The following is a 19248-nucleotide window of genomic DNA, read 5'->3' as shown; positions in this document are numbered from 1 at the left end:
GATGTGGGCTGGTGAGGAAAGACACTTTGAAGGAGCTCCAAAGGTCAGTGGCTGAAACTGGAGTAAATGTGCATGAATCAACCATATCATGGGCTTGCCATAAATCTAGCATGTATGGGAGGGTGGCAAGAAAGAAGCCGTTGCTCAAAACTATGCATATAAAAGCATGCTTGGAGTTTGCTACCAAGCATGAGAGAGACCCAGTTAGGATGTGAGTAAAGGTTTTGTGGTCAGATGAGACGAAAGTTGAGCTCTTTGGCCTGCTCATGCCTTAAACAACACCCTCCCTGCAGTAAAGCATGGCGGCGGCATCATAATGCTATGGGGTTGCTTTTCATCTGCAGGCACTGGGAACCTTGTTAAATTGAGGGAAGAATAGATGGAGCTCAATACAGGGAAATATAGGAAGAAAACCTGTTGCAGTCTGCCATAAAACTGAAGCTTGGGAGAAGGTTCACTTTCCAGCAGGACAATGATCCTAAGCACAAGGCTAAAGCAACAATGGCATGGCTCAGCAACAAAAACGCAAACGTTTTGGAGTGGCCAAGTCAAAGTCCAGACCTCAACCCCATTGAAAATCTGTGGTACAGACCGGCAGTCCAGATGTGCCATCCCACCAACCTGCAAGACCTGTACAAATTCTGCCGAGAAGAATGGGCAAAAATTACTCCAGAAGAATGTGCAAAGCTTGTACATACTTACCCCAAGAGAATCATGGCTGTTATTGCAGCAAACGGGTACTCTCCAAAGGGTTGAATACTTATGCAAGCACTATAAATTTTAGTTTTTTATTTCTTTTTTAAAAAGTCAGCAAAACACGACTTATTCTGGCTTTGGGAATATGCAGTTAGAGCTTATGGGTTCACAAAATTAATATTGTTCAGGAACAACAGATGTGAGAGTATCTTTTATAATGCAGAAATTAGTGATGACTGTCAAGGAGGTTGAATACTTTTGCACGGCACTGTATCATAATCCTCAAATGTGGATAACAGAAACCAAGACCTTGATGCTTTATAGTACATAAGGTACATTAAATTTACACTGCTTTTAATTCAGCTTTGGAATCTAATATATTAGGACTTACAGTCACAGACACAGAGGGTAGATTAAGGAAGAGTGGGGAGAGTTTTAACATTAAACTAGTGTTAGTTTTTTTTAGCTTTTAAATTTCACAAAGTGCAAATTTTCTTTTATATTACATTTAAACCAATTTTAGAAATTGTTGTGTTTCTATTATATAACAATGAAAAATGGTTAATTCCACTTACCCCAATCCAAGCCATAATCAAACCCCTATCCCTAATCTAAGTTCAACACCCTAACCCTGCTCACCAGTTATCCATCACTGAGTATTTCAAAAGAATCACTAATTACATGCTTTAATGACACCAATTTGTTTGAAACTTTAACAAGGCCTCCTTTTTTGGCTCCTTGTATTTTCTTACAGTACACTGTTAATTTCAGCGTGCGTTTACAGTTAAAATATATATTAATCTATTATTAAATAGTATGCCTCTTACACAGTCTTGCATGCACTGGACAGCATTTGAGCAAGCTGTACAAGAAGGAGAGGCATGTGGACGGACTTGCTCAGACTGTAGACCCCAGGCCAGGTTCAGGCACTCTTTTGCCACCATCACGGTTTGGCCTTTTTATTCCTCGCAACTATGTCAGTCCAAAAGATGGTTCTCCAGTGTGTGTTTTTTTTTCAAATAAGCATTTGTTTGTGTGTATATTTGAATATGTGTGGTACTAAACTCAGTTTCACAAAAGAACTGTAGAGATCACTGAAGTTTTGTTCCAAGCTTTCGTTGTCTGTTCCTAGAAGAAAAGAAGACAAAAATGACATTATTGAAAATACTACACCGGTGATAGATGAGGTAGATGACATGTTATGATGCGGGATATTAGCAATTATTGAACCATCCCTCATCCATCAAATCCACCTTACCTTGCCTCTGATCTGGTCACTGTGTACTCAAACCATAAGATGTTTGGGATCAGACTTGTGTCTCGCACCAGAAAGTACTCTGATATTGGCCTACGGATTGTGAGAAGGTAGGTGATAGGACTCAAGGTTAGGAGAAGTTAACAGTCATAGAATATTTTTCTTGCACAGGTGAATTTATCATTATGCCACAAAGAGTTAAAAGCCAAAAAAAAGTATAAAGCAGGGTCATAAAAGTGAAAACTTGAGAATGTGAGTCTATTACAGCTCTTACCAAGCAGCTATCTTGGGAAATAATGGCGTCAGCACCTCTTGTGTGAAAAAAAACCACACTATGCCAATAGCAGTACCAGCAATTCCACCGTAGAAAACCTGACTCCAAGTGTGATACAGCAGGTAGACCCTGAAGGTGAGATGATTTAAAGTTTAAGACAACAAGTCCTTGATAAATAACCATGTACATGAGGGGTGAAAGTGACAAAAATGATAAATATTGAATTGATTAGATAGCTATCATACTAAATGGTGGATTGAATAAAATAATATCATTAAATGTGTCATCAAATAAAATCTAATTACAATCAAAAAATTGCTGACAAATCCTTTCATTATTTTTTTTTTGCGGGGGGGGGATTTTCCCCCCCTTTTTCTTCCCAGTTGTATCCGGCCAATTACCTCACTCTTCTGAGCCATCTGAGCACCCCCTCTGCCGATCCAGGGAGGGCTGCAGACTACCACATGCCTCCTCCGATACATGTGGAGTCGCCAGCCGCTTCTTTTCACCTGACAGTGAGGAGTTTCGCCATGGGGACATAGCACGTGGGAGGAGCACGCTACCCCCCCCCCCCCCGAACAGACGCCCTGGCCGACCAGAGGAGGCACTAGTGCAGCGACCAGAACACATACCCACATCCGGCTTCCCACCAGCAGGCATGGCCAATTGTGTCTGTAGGGATTCGAACCAGCAATTCAAACTGTGTTGGTAGGCAACGGAGTAGACCGTACACTACCCGGATGCCCTTCTTTTATCATTCTATTGATCGCTTTTACATTTCTTTCAAGCAATTTAAACAATTCAATTTATTGCAATTCCCATCGCCACGGCTCATGTGAATTCATTGCTCCTTTCACTACCACATTTAATTTGATGCTATTTTCAACGCAGCTTTATTTTATTCAATAGCAGTTCCAGTATTTTTTAATCAATGGTCCTTTACCACCCACTGATGTAGTATACATGTATGCACTCGATGATCAACATATCTTGCTGCTGTTTTTCAATCACATGACCACACTGTTTTGGCCTGCATAATGAAGACTGGATGAGGATGAAAACACCTTGGCACCCATTCAATTTACTTCTGAAGAATACACACGGAAAAAAAAATTATGATTCTGGGGTGTCCGGGTGGCCTGGCAGTCTATTGCAACCGCACGGGGACACAGAGGGATCGCTGCTTCGAATACCCGTGTTAGCTCCGGCTTGGTCCGGGATCCCTACAGACACAAATGGCCATGTCTGCGGGTGGGAAGCCGGTTTGGGTATGTGTCCTGGTCACTGCACTAGCGCCTCCTCTGGTTGGTCAGGGCGCCTTTTCAGGGGGGAGAGGGAAATGGGGGGAATAACGTGATCTCCCCACACGCTACGTCCCCCTGGCAAAACACCTCACTGTCAGGTGAAAAGAAGTGGCTGGCGACACCACACGCATCAGAGGATGCACGTGGTAGTCTGCAGCCCTCCCCCGGATCTGCAGAGGGGGTGGAGCAGAGATTGGGATGGCTCGGAGGAGTGGGGTAATTGGCCAAGTACAATTGGGGAGAAAAAGAGCGGGGGGGAAAAAATCGATTCTTGGTGGATGTGAGTCATAGAATTTATCCTTAGCACTTTCGGTCCTGTCTCTAATACAACCAAGCTCATGCTCGCTGTACTGCAAAGGCCAAACAAGTCTTGTGATGAAGTTTAAAAGAAGCTATAACTAATCCTAGCATTGTCACTACTAATATAGCAACCCCATTCTTGCATAATGAAAATGATTAGATAAAAGTGATGCTACATGGTTCAATTTAATTCAGCATCACCATGGCTGTGTTTGCACAGCTATATAGGCATGTCTGGCACTGTGGCTCATGCAGCTGCTGGTAGCCAGCAATCAGACGATGTAGATCGTCGCAGTGACACAATGATCTGTTCTCCATCAAGACCTTTCTGACATGTTGGTCAATTTTTCTACTATGTGGATTAAGACAGAATAACCACACATGATACTGTGTTAGCATGCTGTCTTGACATCTCATATTTTTGACTTCATCTTGCCATGAACACAGCATTATGAGTGAAGCAGTGGACCCCTTAAAGCTACTGGGTCAGCCATATGATCTTACACGCAAAGAGGTGTGGCAACATTTATTCAGAGCTCTGAGACAGCCAACAGATAAACACGAACAGTGCTTTCCATCATTCTAAAATTATATGAATTAGAAATTGTATAAATGGATTATAATAAACCAATGATAGGTGTGACAATCCCACAAAATAAGTTCTGTGACATGATTCTGGGATCTGACTGAATCCGATGGTTTTAGTCTGACATCATTCTACTACTACTACTTCTGCTACTACTACTATTACTACTACTTTCGGCTGCTCCCGTTAGGGGTCGCCACAGTGGAACATCTGTTTCCATCTCTTCCTGTCCCTGTCCTCTGCATTTTCTTGTGTCATGCCAGCCACCGGCATGTCCTCCCTCACCACATCCGTAGGTCTTGGGCTGTTCTGGTGGCATCTGGACACTGCTTAGGATCCTCCTCATCATATTCTTCATATATTTTATAATTATGTTATCTTCTTTCAATGTTGTTATAACATAGTGTATCCAAAACTCATTAATGAGGACTCAGGACTCCAGAAGTAGCTTTTCTTTAGCTTCACTTGTCTTTGGCAGCGTCAACAAACAAAATGAGAGAGAACAGATATACCCATATTCTTCTTTATATAAACTACCTGGACAGGTAAAACACCTGGAGCCTAGAGCTCCCTCTAGGTAAGTAATAGTATAAAGTCTCAAGATAGTGCATCCCCTCCATTCTCAGGTCTGCAGCCAACACCTAACTGAAAAAGAAAATAAGAGAATGCAATACACAAACATTTGCCAAAAGGTTTTTTTTTTTGTTAAAAGGCTTTTCTTATAATTAAAAGTTTCTTTTCCCTTTAAAAGTAAGTAACTAAAATGAATCAAATAATAATTTCTTTTGTAGAGTCTATTAGCCTACTGTATTTTTTTTCAGTAGTACTCATCATCTTGACCCCAAAGGTTTACGGCCTAGAGTAGTCAGGTGGGCGTCTCTCTCATGTAGAGCGCCTCAGGGGTAATGTTTCCTGTAATACGGGTGGGGACTCACTCTCCAGCTTAGGTGGGCCACTCTCAAGAGTCATCCACAGGGGTTGTTGGAGAGTCAGAGACACTGACTTGTTCTGGCTCCACAGGTGATGGGAAATCGACATTCTTGGGTGTACTGAGATCTATTTCAGAAATCTCGCGGAGCTCCCACCTCCTGATATGATCAACGTGTCTCCTCAGAATCTGTCCATTCCCAATGAGAACTGTGTATGACAGTGGACCTGTGCAGCTCTGAACAGTTGCAGGCTTCCATTTGGGACCGTAGCCATAGTTTTTAGTAAAAACTTGATCACCATGTGCAAAACTTGAGCTTAGTATTTATGTCATGATTCACTGTTTGAGTCCACTGTTTCTTTTCTATCTTGGATTTCAAGTTCGGGAGTAATAGGTCAAAGGTGGAGACAAGCCTGTAGGGACAAGCTGGGGACAAGCCTGTGGTAGAGTGAGGGGTGATTCTGTAACTAAACAGGAATCTGGACACTTTTGTTTCCAAGCTCTACCTTACTCCTAGCATCTTCTTCATCCCCTCTTTGAAAGTCTGAACCGCTCTTTCAGCCAATCCATTGGGCGAAGACTGAAAAGGGGCTGAAGTCACATGTCTAATTCCATTTTTATTCATGAAATCAGCAAACTCAGCATTTGTAAAGCAAGTACCATTATCACCCACCAACATCTAGGGTAGACCATGGACACTGAAACTTTCACTGGTTCCATGACTGGTTGCTGTATTTACTGGATATACATCCATCCATTTTGAATGGGAATCAACCAACACGAGGAAGATCTTGCCTAATAATGGACCTGCATAATCCATCGAGTCCATGGCTTCTCTGGCCATTCCCAAGGATGTAATGGTGCTGTAGGAGACTTGCTGTTTGGCTGACAGACATCACACTGGTTTACTTCTCTCTCTACATCCTTATCCATCTGTGGCCACCATTTGGTGGCCACAGATGGATGACCTTGCTAGGCCCTTCATCCTAGACATCCCTGAATAGGCCTGATGCAGCAACTTTAGAATCATTTGTCTTCCTTTTTGGGGAATAACTACACAAGCACCTCACAGAACACATCCATGACAAACACTTAGCTCTAAGAATCAGGTAAAGTAAGGCATGAATTGAGGCTCTGCTGTAGAAGGCCATCCTTTTAGCATATACTCATGCACATGTGACAGTGTCACATCTTTTGCTGTCCAATTTTTCACTTGTTCTGTAGTCACTGGTGCATCATCCATCAAATCCAGCATCAGAACTTGATCATCCTCTCCCTCTGCAGGAAGGAACTCAGGCAAGGGGAGCCTACCGATGGCATCTGCATTGGCACTCTGCTTTCTGGGCGTGTATATAATGCTATACTCATAAGCTCTGAGCCATACAGCCCAACACTACACGTGGTGAAACCCTCTGAGGTACAGGTTTAGTCTCATTGAACAACAAGATCAGGGGCTTGTGATCAGTTACAATAGTAAAGTTTCTGCCATAGATGTATTTGTGGAACCTCTTTATTCCAAATATCACAGCTAAACCTTCCTTGTCCAGCTGTGAATACTTCTCTGCAGGTGACAAGGTTCAAGATACAAAACCAATTGGCTTTTCTGTTTCATGTTCCATTTTGTGGGGCAGTACGGCTTCTATGTCATATGGTGAGGCATCGGAGGATAATATTAGAGCCTTATCTCCAGAGTAGTGCACTAAAACGTCTGCTGACTTCAATAAGTCTTTGGACTTCCTGAAGGCTTTGTCTTGACAGTTACTCCATCTCCAGGCTACATCCTTCCTCAACAGGTAATGTAAGGGGGCTAGCAATATGGAGAGGTTGGGAAGGAAGTGATTGTAATAATTCAACAAGCCCAAATAAGCCTTAAGCTCTGTCACATTAGTTGGGGCTGGAACATCAACAACAGCTTTTACCTTGGCTTCCACAGTGTGCACTCCCTTAGCATCTACTTTATGTCCTAGGTACTGAACCTCATCAGCAAGCAATATGCATTTGCTTTTCTTTAGTCTGAGACCAGCATCTTTCAGCCTGGTCAACACCTCATCCAGGTTCCTGAGGTGTATCTCTCTTGGTTGCCCCAGTAACCAAGATATCATCAAGATAAACAGCAACTTGGGGTATCCCTTGGAGAACCCACTCCATGGTTCTCTGGAAGATTGCAGGGGCTGAGGATACTCCAAAGGGAAGCTTTGGGTATGGGGTATTGTTTCAAGGTGGAGACTCTGTTTACAGCTAACTTAAAGCATAAGGAATGGCTCTTGACCTACTGAAGTGGTACCATCAGCAGGGACATGGATAGTTGCTTTAATTCTATTCTATTAAAAAAAATGTTTAAAAAGAGGTGGCACGGTGGCCCAGTGGTTAGTGCTGTTGCGTCACAGCAAGAAGGTCCTGGGTTCGAACCCCAGGCCATCCCAGGTCCTTTCTGTGTGGCATTTGCATGCTCTCCCTGTGTCTGCATGGGTTTCCTCTGGGCACTCCGGTTTCCTCCCACCATCAAAAAAGACATGCATGTTAGGGTTAATACTCCTGTCTGTGCCCCTGACCAAGGCAATGGGAAGAAATAACTGGAGTTGGTCCCTGGGTGCTGCATGGGGGCTGCCCACTGTTCCTAGCTACACAGCTAGGATGGGTTAAATGCAGGGTAAAATTCATTTGTATGTATGTACAAAATGAATAATAAAGAGTATTCTATTCTAAAACCTTTTGAGGTTCCCAGATCATTTTTAAATACTCCCTCATGCTTTGAGAGCACATGCTGCAGGGTCAGTGACTGTGGGTGGTGTGTAATGTGCTTTATTTCTGTCCAGTCTAGTTTAACATGCTTCAACCACCATCTTTTTTTATTTTTATTCTGATATACTTTAATGATCCCCGTAGGGAAATTACGCTCTGCATTTAACTTATCCTACCTGTGTAGCTAGGAGCAGTGGGCAGCTGCCGTGCAGCACCCGGGGATCAACTCCAGTTCGCCTGCTATGCCTTGGTCAGGGACACACCCCATATTAACCCTAACATGCATGTATTTTTCTTCCCAATAACTTTGGACCTGAGCCTTTAACTACTATGATGGGCAGTGTATTTTCCTGCTGGTGGTATTTCACTTTCACATAGGTCTTCCCCATCACAGGAATTTTTTTCTCTAGTATATGTTGTCAAATCAAGGCAGTTTTTTTTTTAAATTTAGGAACATTTTGACTTTTTCTTTAGTATGGTGAAAAAGTATCCAGCATCAATCTCAAATGCCACTGGTTCCCCATTTACACCCATGCACAGTTCATAGGGTGGCTCTCTCTCATCATCATCCACACTTTGGACATTGTATAATGAAAACACTTGCTCCTCATCAGAGGGATCACTTCCCTCAGCCACTCTATGAGAATGATAGTGTGCACTGCGCTCCTGTGTGAAATGTCTCTCTCAGGGTCTTCTGTCAGTCCTCTTTTCAGCATTTGCCCTTTTCTTATTGCGACGTGCTCTGGCTATGTGTGCAGTCATTCCACATGCATGACATTTTTCCTTTTTGAAACGACAGCCAGTGGGTGCATGTTTCCCTTTGCAGTGGTAACAGTCTTTATTACCATCACCATCACCAGCACTTGTATGGCTCTCTCTCTTCTGTCCAGTGCCCTCTGACCCATTACTCCTCACTGCATTACATGACATAGCTCCTGCTTTTGTCTGTAAGTCCAGTATATTTTTGTTTGCTGACTCCATAGCTTGGGCTAGAGATGGGGCACTATCAAATGTGAGATTAGTCTCAGACAATAATCTCTGGATTCGGTCATCACTTATTCCACATACCAGCCTGTCTCGTACCATTTGAGTCAGTGTCGCGCCATAATTACAATCTTGTGCTAGTTTCTTAATTCAGCAACATAGTTAGCAACAGATTCAGTGAGCTGTCTTATGGGGTAGTCAAACTTAAATCTCTGAATGACTTCACTTGGTTTGGGGTTAAAGTGGCTTTTTAATAAAGTTACCAACTGTGCAAAGGTCTTATATCCAGGCTTTGTTGGACATAGGAGATTTATCATCATACTGTAGGTTTGTGCACCCACTACACTGAGCAATATTGATTTCTCCTTATCTTCATCCTCAATGTCATTTGCAGCACAGAAATGTTCCATAATTTTACAGTATTCCTCCCATGCTTGCACGTTTAAATCAAATGGTGGCAGCGTTCCAATTTTTGCCATCTCACCTACATGTGTCGTCCCCCCTTCACCAAGTCTTTTGTCCTGCTGGAGTCTCCAACAATCAAGCAATCAATCACTCAATCAGTGTACATTGACCAGGCTGCTGATTATCTCCAGATTATCCTCGTCGCCAATATAACATAGTGTATCCAAAAAACATCGAGGACTCAGGACTCCAGAAATAGCTTTTCTTTAGCTTTACTTGTCTTTGGCAACTTCAAAAAAAAAATGAGAGAGAACAGACACATCCATCTTTTTCTTCTTTATATAGACTGCCTAGACAGGTAAAACACCTGGAGCCAAGCACTCCCTCTAGGTAAGTAATACTATAAAGTCTCAGGATAGTAAAGTTGTAGTCTCTAAATTGTGTACACACAACATCCATTGCACAGCTGTCCATCTTGGGAGAGAGATCCCTCCTCTGTTACTCTCCCTGAGGTTTCTTCCTATTTTGTTCCTCCCTGTTAAAGGTTTTTTTTTTAGGGAGTTGTTCCTTATCCAATGCGAGGGTCTAAGGACTATTGCTGTAAAGCCCACTGAGGTAGTTTGCAATTTGTGATATTGGGCTATACAAATAAAATTGACTTGACTTGACATTTAATATCCAGGAATTCACATTATAGACACTACCACTGACTATCGCTGTAACAAATTGGTCACAATTTCAAACACTGACCATACATGGTCGAGCCATATATTAGGTTTTGACCTAGTCTTGTTGAGACAAAGGTGGCAAAGGCTGGAGTACATGTGGCATCTGCGGCATACACAGTTTGTGCGTGCAACTTTAGAGTGTCATCAGCTTCCTCCTTGCATCAAATCTAAGCTACAGCCATTTGCCTTCTCTCCAACAATGTAGCCTTACTCCAAGATTTCTATGCATCACCTAACCCAAACCTCGTCCTCCCCCTTCAAACATGGCCTACAAATTTCAGTGTTCAAGTGCCTTTGAGCACAGTAGACTGCCTCCCTTGGGTTACAGTTCCCCCCTGCTTTTATCTGTGTTGCTATAGCCTTAACTAGCAAATCCCTAGTCATCTCCAGCCTCACCTTAGCACACTTGACACTAGTTAAAGGCGAATTAGTTAAAGACAGCTTCAGGATTCCCTTACCATATAAAGATCCACTACATAAACAATGTGGCACTCCAAACCATTTCCCAACTGACATGCTTATCATTTTCTCCAATTTCTCCACCTCGGCAGTAACAATCTCATATTGCCAGCAGCCAAATTCTACCTGGTCACAATCCACAAAATGCAAGAGCCACAACTTCAATTTGCCAGGCAATAATGACATATCAATGCTTAATCCTTGCACAATGACCTTTCTCAACTAGCAGCCGTGCTTCCTATCGTTTAAGGAAGCGCTATACCATCTACCTAGTAGACTCTTGACAGGTTTTGCAATTACGGTGGAAATTTACTTCTCATTGATCTGAGCTCTCCTACACCACTCTCCCCCTAACAATTGACAAATTCCTGTACAAGGTTTGACCTTTATCCTTGCCCATCTTAGATTTTCTTTCAACATAATAAGCCATGACAGATGTGATGATTCATCTAAATAAGTTCAGTGACATGTTTCCAGACTCTGGCTGAATCAGGTGGTTTTGGTTTGACATCATTAGCTCATATAGTCACTTGCAGGAAGTATATTTAGCACTGTTTTTGCTAGCTACCATAGAGTAAAAAAAAAAAAGGGCTAGAGTGTGCACTTCTGAAATATCCTGTTCCTCACCGTACATCACCATTTGAGTCAGATGATTTTCTACTACATGTGGGGGGACAATTGACTGTTCTTTTTATTCTATAATGAAATGAATAATGCAAAGCCAGACTTCTCTGATGTGCAACCTGCATTTTACGTGCGTAGTAAGGCTATCATGAAGATTGTGAGCTCTTTTTTGTATGTATGAATGAACGTTTTGAAAAGGGGAAAAAGAAAACATGTTCAATGGCGGTGCCAACTTTGAATGTTAAATCAAATAGTAATAATAAAAAACATCATTACTGTGTAGACAGTGTCAGAATGGTTCTTTGTGTTGAGCTATTTCCTTTCAGACCCCAATGAAAATATTTGAGAAATAAAGCACTACTGGGATAAAATGTCTGTCACTGTCTTTTCTTCCTCTCTTTTTCATAAAGCCCATCACCCTTTTCACTAAAGGCAGCTCTACACTTAACATGAATTAGGCCAATTCTCACATCAGGCTGTCCTCACCGTCTGAAACCACATGGGGATGATAATCTGGGGCAGATCATACTTTAGTATGAAAAGGCTCAAGACTTGAGTTTTTTCCGCCCCCGCTGAGTCCCGACCAGTATTTGTGGCAATTTTTTTTTAACCAAGTTTAATTTTGTCACGACTGTGTTGCGTAGTGAGAACAGGTCAAAGTTTGAAACCAGAGACTGGCTCTGGCAACAGCCAATGGAGTTGTAGCTTTGGAACGTAAGCAGAACAGATAAGATGTGCAGCTCCTTTATCAACAATTCTAACAGCACACACATGGAAAAGATATTTAATTACAATGGCCAAGAGAATGGCTCTCAAACAGCCACCTTTACTCTTTATGTAGAATACTCAAAACTTTGCAGCCGCCACCTCAGAACCCAGGTCTTCTTCAATGTGCAACGTCCTGACTTTTGTTTTTGTTGAATTTGAAGCAGAGTGACAGCTATACAAAACTACACTAAAACCTAGTTGCTCGTGCTTCATACTTGTTTATTTACTTGTACTTTGGCTGGCAGGCTAATAATGGCCCTTTTGCTCTCTTCTTTAGCTCTCTTTGTTCTTCAACTTCCTTTTTGAGCTGACGTGTTTCGGCACGAGTCTGCGAAATTCGAGATCATATGTGAAGAAACAGGTTACGGAGTCTTCTAGAGTGAAACCCCTCAATCTGTCCCCCTGTCACCTTGTGTGAATAGGATCGAGACAGCAGACAAGACCTATTCTTAAAAGTACTCTTTAAACCTGAACAGCATGCATCAGCAAAGAGTGGCTCAGTCACCAAGTGTGTCAGAGCTTTAAGGCGCAGTAGCGCATAAAGTTCAGTGTCTCAACCACCAGTGAATATTAAATGAGGAAGTAGTGTTGTCTTCTGCATGGAAAACTGGTGGGTTTTTCTGAATTTGCCTGTATTGGCGCTGTATTTGTGACACCACATTGGCTGTACTTTGTATATAGGAATTGCCTCCTCTAGCATTTTTAACTCTATGCTAGCTACCTACATGACAAACTTGTCAAGTGCAGTCAATCTTCGTGTGCATAGATCACACACATAAGCTGTGTTGGGTGGGAAGGGCATATTTGGTTGACACATATTGAAAATCAAGTGGTAGTGAAAGCAGCAATGAATAAAAGCATGTGGTGGTAATTGGAATTGCAGTGAATTTAATTGTTTCAATTGCTTGTACATAAATAAATGTCAAGGCTATCAAATACAAAAATAAAATGACTTAAATATTTTTAACATAATTGCATTTGATGTAACATTTAATGATACTTTTTATTTGATGCATCATTTAATATGATGGCATTTTATTCAATCCACCATTTAATTTGAAGGATATTTAACCAATTCAATTTTCATTTTTAATCAAATCCTGGTGTAATGTATCATGTTGTTTCTTCCACACTTCATATACGTGGTATTACATGAACATGGATTCATTACCATACATACTGTCCAACATGAATTTATAGACAAAGTGGTCAAAACAAATCCCACTCTCAAAGGAAGCAAACTTTTTTTTTATAAAGAACCTTGCAATCAGACCGTTTCTAGGTACAGGTCACCTAGGGCGCCACCTGCAAGGGGAGGGCACTGATTGGATACCCCCCACTTTAAAAAATATATATATATTTTGGGAACTATTCAATCTATATGCATTTTTAATGATTATAAAAATAAAACGAATAACACACATTCTGATTCTGATTAAGACTTATTTGTTATCAGTGAGATGAAGGGAGATGCACCTGTTGTTAAATATTTGATTGCATATTATTAAATATTTTGTTTTTATTTATCTTATATTTTAATTATTTATTTTATAACTGCACACAATATGTTGCATCTCCTTTTTTGTTTAACTTTTTTGCCCACCTGCTTCTGCATTTTTATTTATTTTGTGTTTATAATAGCAAAATCAAAACATGCAATTTCCCCTAAAAAGGGAGCTTTCTTTCAGGGGGGGGGTGATCACACCTAGGGCACCAGCATTGCCAGAAATGCCACTGCTTGCAATCCCCTGTGATAAGTTTCAGAAGTTACAATTTCAAGACCAGCTTAAACTTTAAAGTGAATGAGTAGCACTCTCCCATTCTTCCATAACTGCAGCTGAGGGTGTGCACACCAGCATGTACCCAAACTGCTCTAGCAGAGCTACTTAGCAAAAAAAAAAAAAAACACACAACTCCCCTTGGTCTGAAATGTGTCAATGTGAGGCAGGACACTGCTAGAAAATGGCATGCATGCTCAGTGGATCTGTCCCAGATTTGCCGAGCACCATTGATATACATCACCAAAGGACAGCCAAATCCCTTGCAACTTTTCGCTCAACCCCTTGCAACTGCTTCAAGGACAGCAGATGTCCTTGAAGGAGAGATTTTTGTAAACCATACAATCCCAACATTTCCAAGTCGAAACAGAAAGAAATAATGTGACAGTAAAATGTTAGAGAAAATTATTGAAACACGCTTTTTTACATTTCACAGCCATAAGGTTTTACAGAGCAGCGAACCCCTAGCACATATGTATGCTGGCAATTAGCCCCTGCTGTCAGATGAGTAGCTATATCTGAGGAGCACGGCCTGTCCTTCAAACACTCATTACCTGGTGTACAAATGAGAAGTACATCTGAAAAATGTTTACTCATTTTGTCAAAGGTGGATTTATACTGTATAAATTATATTCCACTATTTGGTGAGTGTGTATGTATGTGTGTGTGTGTGTGTGTGTGTATTTGTGTGTTCCTTACCTGCTGTATGAGACTGATAAGGCCATGCCCAACAAGATAATGGACAGTATGTGTCTCCACAGTAGGTCCACACATCGAGCATTGTTTGTTTGATGCATTCTAAACAGAGAAGTTTGAACATGTAACTACAGCAATAAAAAGGTCTGCTGTACTTTTTAACGTCTCATTAAAAATCAAAAGAACTGAGGTGTATGTTTACAGTTTTGTGAACGGTAATGAGGTAAATCTGACCACTGGAGCATTCTTGTCCAGTTCAATAAAAACAGACAGTGAGAGACAGCAGGTATGAACAAATATAATACCAGATATGAATTGAATCCTTAAGTATAGACCAGATCTAACAAACAACTAGTGGATGTATGACACCAAACAACATATTGTTCTCATTCAACATCATTGGAAGCTGTCTTCACAATGTTGTCACTTTCAACATTACGTGTGTGATGTTACACTATTCCAGTCAAACAAGCCAGTTTCAATATAGGTTTCGCTGATTGGTCAAACAGTTTTGTAATTTATGGCCATTACCTTTTGGGACTACTCATGGATTCTCTCAGTACGCACCACACCAGTCATAGCAGTTTCACAAATGTCTATCATTGCTATGATTGCCATTAATAGTGTGGGGGGGAAAATGGAATAAGGCTCATTTCTCCATGATTCAAATTGTCTTACATCATTATTCTGCGGATAAGCAATTGTTTCCCTTGCTTGTTTCCTCTTTAGACCTCAGTTAGCAGTGGGTATGCATTTACTAGCCTCCCCACCCCTTCAGCATAGACAGTAAGATTAAAGCTCACCTTAAATAAAGGAAAAGAAAGAAGTAAACAACAAAGAACCAGATAAGCTGGGAATGACTGGAGGGCATCCCATACTCTGTGTTCAGGGTTGAATGAGCCCCTGCAAAAAGACAGTATTTTAGAAAAGCAAAAAGACAGCTTTTAAGAAAAGTTAAAATGCATGTTAAACACAAGGGTTTTACAGTTATACTTTGGAAAAATTTTGCAACCATTTCACACATAACGTGCATAAATACATGTCTGGAATCCAGTGTTTCCCCTAGAATTTTTCTATTAATGGATATGGGTGGTGAGGTGAGGATATGTTGTCAACCAGGGGAGAATGTTGTCAAATTTTTTGTCTGGTTCATTTTACTCCATTTTGTCGTCATACCTAGGCTACCCTTATAGTTTCAGCAGCCTCCCGTAACACCACACTTGCAAGTTGTCAGTTTCACTATAGTAATTACGTTCTTTTAAAAAAAAAGCATCAAGTATGAAAATATCAAGTATTTTCAGTCTCATCCAACAAGTCCCCTTTCAGCTCATTGCACCTTTGAGGTGTGTGGAATGTAAAGCAATCATTAGGGAAAACAAATACTAACTTTGAAACATTACAAGATATAGTCACTGTGTTTTAAGCCATCCACAGCTGACAACCACCAAAATACCAGACAGCAAGTGACATCTACACTGTAAACAGCACTGCGACCCTCCTGCATGGATTTATTATAAAATAAAGTAATATTTTACATTTCATGGCCAAAATCATAATCAGGGTGACATATTATTCTTTTTAAAATCTGTAATCATATGATGCAGTAAAATGAAGTTTTGTTCCTGACGTTTATATTTTCATTTTCACATTTCACTGTTAATGGGGGAATTACTGGGCATGTATTCATGATTAGCGGACAGCCTGGCCACTCATGGCTATGGTAGGGGAAACACTGCATTGATTTTTGGTACTCCTACCCTGTGACCGCAGCAGTGCATTATTCTTTATTCACCTGCACATGGGCGTGGTTCCCTAAGAATGTGCTTCAATAGCCAGTTCACCCCTTCATTCAGGATGAGCCCGCCAAAGAAAGAAATCTACATGAATAAATCAAAATGAATGTCTTCATCAAACATGCTCAAAAATAGATAGTGTAAAGATTTGGCCCGCATGGCACAATTGTTGATAAAGGATGATCATTACAAAGAGTGAACATGCGATATTTCAAGTTATGCTCTTTCTGCAGTCATAGGTCACAGTGCAGGTACCTAACTTACCGTGTGCAGTTCTCGTTTGAACACTATGAGTGTAACAAAACCCACAAGAATTGCTATGGGAAGGAGACTAATGTAGGCCAGCACTTCTCCTGTTAGATCATCTGAAAACATAGCAACACAATACTTTGTTAAGAGTGATCATAAACCCTCAGAGTCAACACAGCCAATGGGCATTTGCTGGAGGGGGGGGTATTCAAGCCAACGCTGTGCAGACAGTTATTCTAGATCATTCGTTTTTGCAAATTTTGTAAATTTGGGTCCAGGTACCAATAATATATTGAAAAGCTTGAAGGTCCCTAAAAGCCACACCTTTGGTCAAAATAAGCACCTCCTAAATAAGCGCACGTTTGCTTGTGACACTCAAATAAGTTTCAGATAAATACTGCTACTCGCTGTATCATTGCTTTACTTACGACAAATAATAAACTTAAACTTAAGTGTCTGACCAAAATGCTATTGCGTTAGCTCCACTTTTGTATTTCATTTGTAGAAGTACCACATTTGCACAATATCTAGTTTAAACACGCTAGGGGGAAACACATTTATGCTAAAGATCGGTTGCATTTCATCAAGTCATTTGCATACAATAAACTAATAAAAGACACCAATTCCTGGGAAAAAATGTCAATATCTAAATGAGGCTAGCGTTGGCTAACAGACTAGCCGTCATTGTGGCTACTATATCAACTGCGCATGCGGCACTGTCTCACAATTTGGCAGTCCGGGTTACATTCCCTGCCGTGCCTCGGATTTTCCAGCATCTCATTATTTAGCAATGTTACCGACGGCCGTGTCCATTCAGTGGAAATAAAACCCGCGTCGCAACGACGACAAAAAATACACGGTCAGCAATAAAGACGAGCGTACACAGAAAATGATATCAACTTCACATACCGTCCGGAAACTCTACGTGTGTTAGCGATATTGACCGCCATCGAGGTGGTGCCGAGCACTGCTCTTCCAACGCCATCTTACCCGGACACAACCGGGCGATCACAATGAGACGCCCCAGACATATGCAGAACCAATGGGGAACTGAATCCTCTGTTCAAATAGGCTGAGACGGCGGAGATGCCGTCCAATCATAGCCCCACACTGGAGGCGAGCTCTTTCACCCATAGAGAAGAATTACTGAATGAACAAAATAAATAAATAAATAAATAACATGTCAGATCTAAACCAAACTAGTCAAATGCGTTAATTAAAACAAGGCAATGTACGGTGCGACGATGCAACTGGGCACCTGGTCGCGGCTATTTATTTGCGGATAGCCATGCGCGCCCACGAACAGGTGGACCTTTGCGTACGGAAGTGTTGGTTTGTATCTTGGGTGCTCATTGCCTTGTATGTTAAGATTTTAAGAAAAAATTCAGTTGTTTCCTACCGATGTTGACGTTAACTCTAATGAGTATGCTTTGGCTTTTACACAAACCGGTTTTTTTTTCTGATTAAAAGCTGCTTTGAGGAGTTTTTCCACTGATTATTTATCAGTCTTAATTCATTTTTGACACCTCTATATAACCGACGTAATCAAATTAGAACATCGTCAAGAAGGTTAAAGTGCTGCAGCAGATTCCTCAGATCTGACAACATTCCCAGTACAGGTTGCATAGCCACAATTTACATAACCTCATTTCCTAAAACACCACTAGCCTGCAGCTCTTCAAAACAAATGCACCACCTACCAGAGGGAGAATTTTGCTCTTATTTGTATGTAAAATGAAGTTGGCCTTCTGCAAAACCCTACCGCTTTTGTCCACTTGGATGCGCAACATTAACAAAATAAACCCTAGCAGCTTTAATTGACAGCTTTAAAATCCAGCTCCTTGTTTCCTCGTAAATTAGTTGACAGAAGAATAAGCACGTAGTTATCAAGTTGCACAAGGATAAACATAAACAAACACAAATGCGTGCGCACGCGTCCCCCCCCCCACACATACACACACACACACACACACACACACACACACACACACACACACACACACACACACACACACACACACACACGAAGACATATACACGTTGACACACGCAAGCCTACGGACACACACATAAATACATATTCATTTAAAACAGGTTCTCTTTCTGTTTTATTTGTTATCTTCTCCAGGTTTGATGTGATTGATCACATGGGTCCATTACCAGACACTGTGGTCCAGGGCATCATACCCAGGGCAGCATACCCCCCCTTCCCAGAGTGGTATCATACAGGTGAAACAAAAATAGATGGGGAAAAAACTGTATATGAACAAAACCAAATGAAAATGAGACGAGAACAGTTGTCATTATACAGGTTACAATTAAATTTGTCTTCTGCGGTTAACCCATCCTATTGTATAGGAGCAGTGGGCAGCTGCAGCGCCCGGAGACAAACTCCAGTTCTTCTTTCCATTGCCTTGGTCAGGGGCACAAACAGGAGTAATAACCCTAACATCCATGTATTTGATGGTGGAAGCCTTCCACCATCAGAGGCGGCGGGGAGGGGGCTTAAGCCCCCCCCCCCAAATGCATAGTGATGTAGGTTAGGGTTATCTGAATTACAAAAAAAATCGGTAACACTTTCTATGGAGCTTGCATCTATAACGCCCCATAAGCATCTATAATGCCCTATAAGCATCTATAACGCCCTATACGATTCTATTGCATCTATAACGCCCATAC

General features: G+C 41.3%; 1 protein-coding gene across 1 annotated transcript; it reads right to left on the bottom strand.

Annotated features, from left to right (window-relative positions):
* Nucleotides 1-817: 817 nt before the first annotated feature.
* Nucleotides 818-17554, bottom strand: dolpp1 (dolichyldiphosphatase 1). The gene is made up of 8 exons (XM_056290842.1): nucleotides 17479-17554; nucleotides 16585-16685; nucleotides 16320-16404; nucleotides 15331-15430; nucleotides 14531-14629; nucleotides 2226-2354; nucleotides 1955-2044; nucleotides 818-1824 (listed from the first exon to the last, which is right to left on the bottom strand). Exons 1-8 carry the CDS (start codon nucleotides 17552-17554, stop codon nucleotides 1788-1790), a joined length of 717 nt encoding a protein of 238 aa, XP_056146817.1. The 3' UTR covers nucleotides 818-1787.
* Nucleotides 17555-19248: the final 1694 nt, after the last annotated feature.

Source organism: Lampris incognitus, chromosome 12, assembly GCF_029633865.1.
Source record: "Lampris incognitus isolate fLamInc1 chromosome 12, fLamInc1.hap2, whole genome shotgun sequence".
Lineage (NCBI taxonomy): Eukaryota > Metazoa > Chordata > Actinopteri > Lampriformes > Lampridae > Lampris > Lampris incognitus.
Note: the sequence above shows the minus strand (reverse complement) of the source record. Positions and strands in the feature narration are given on the sequence as shown.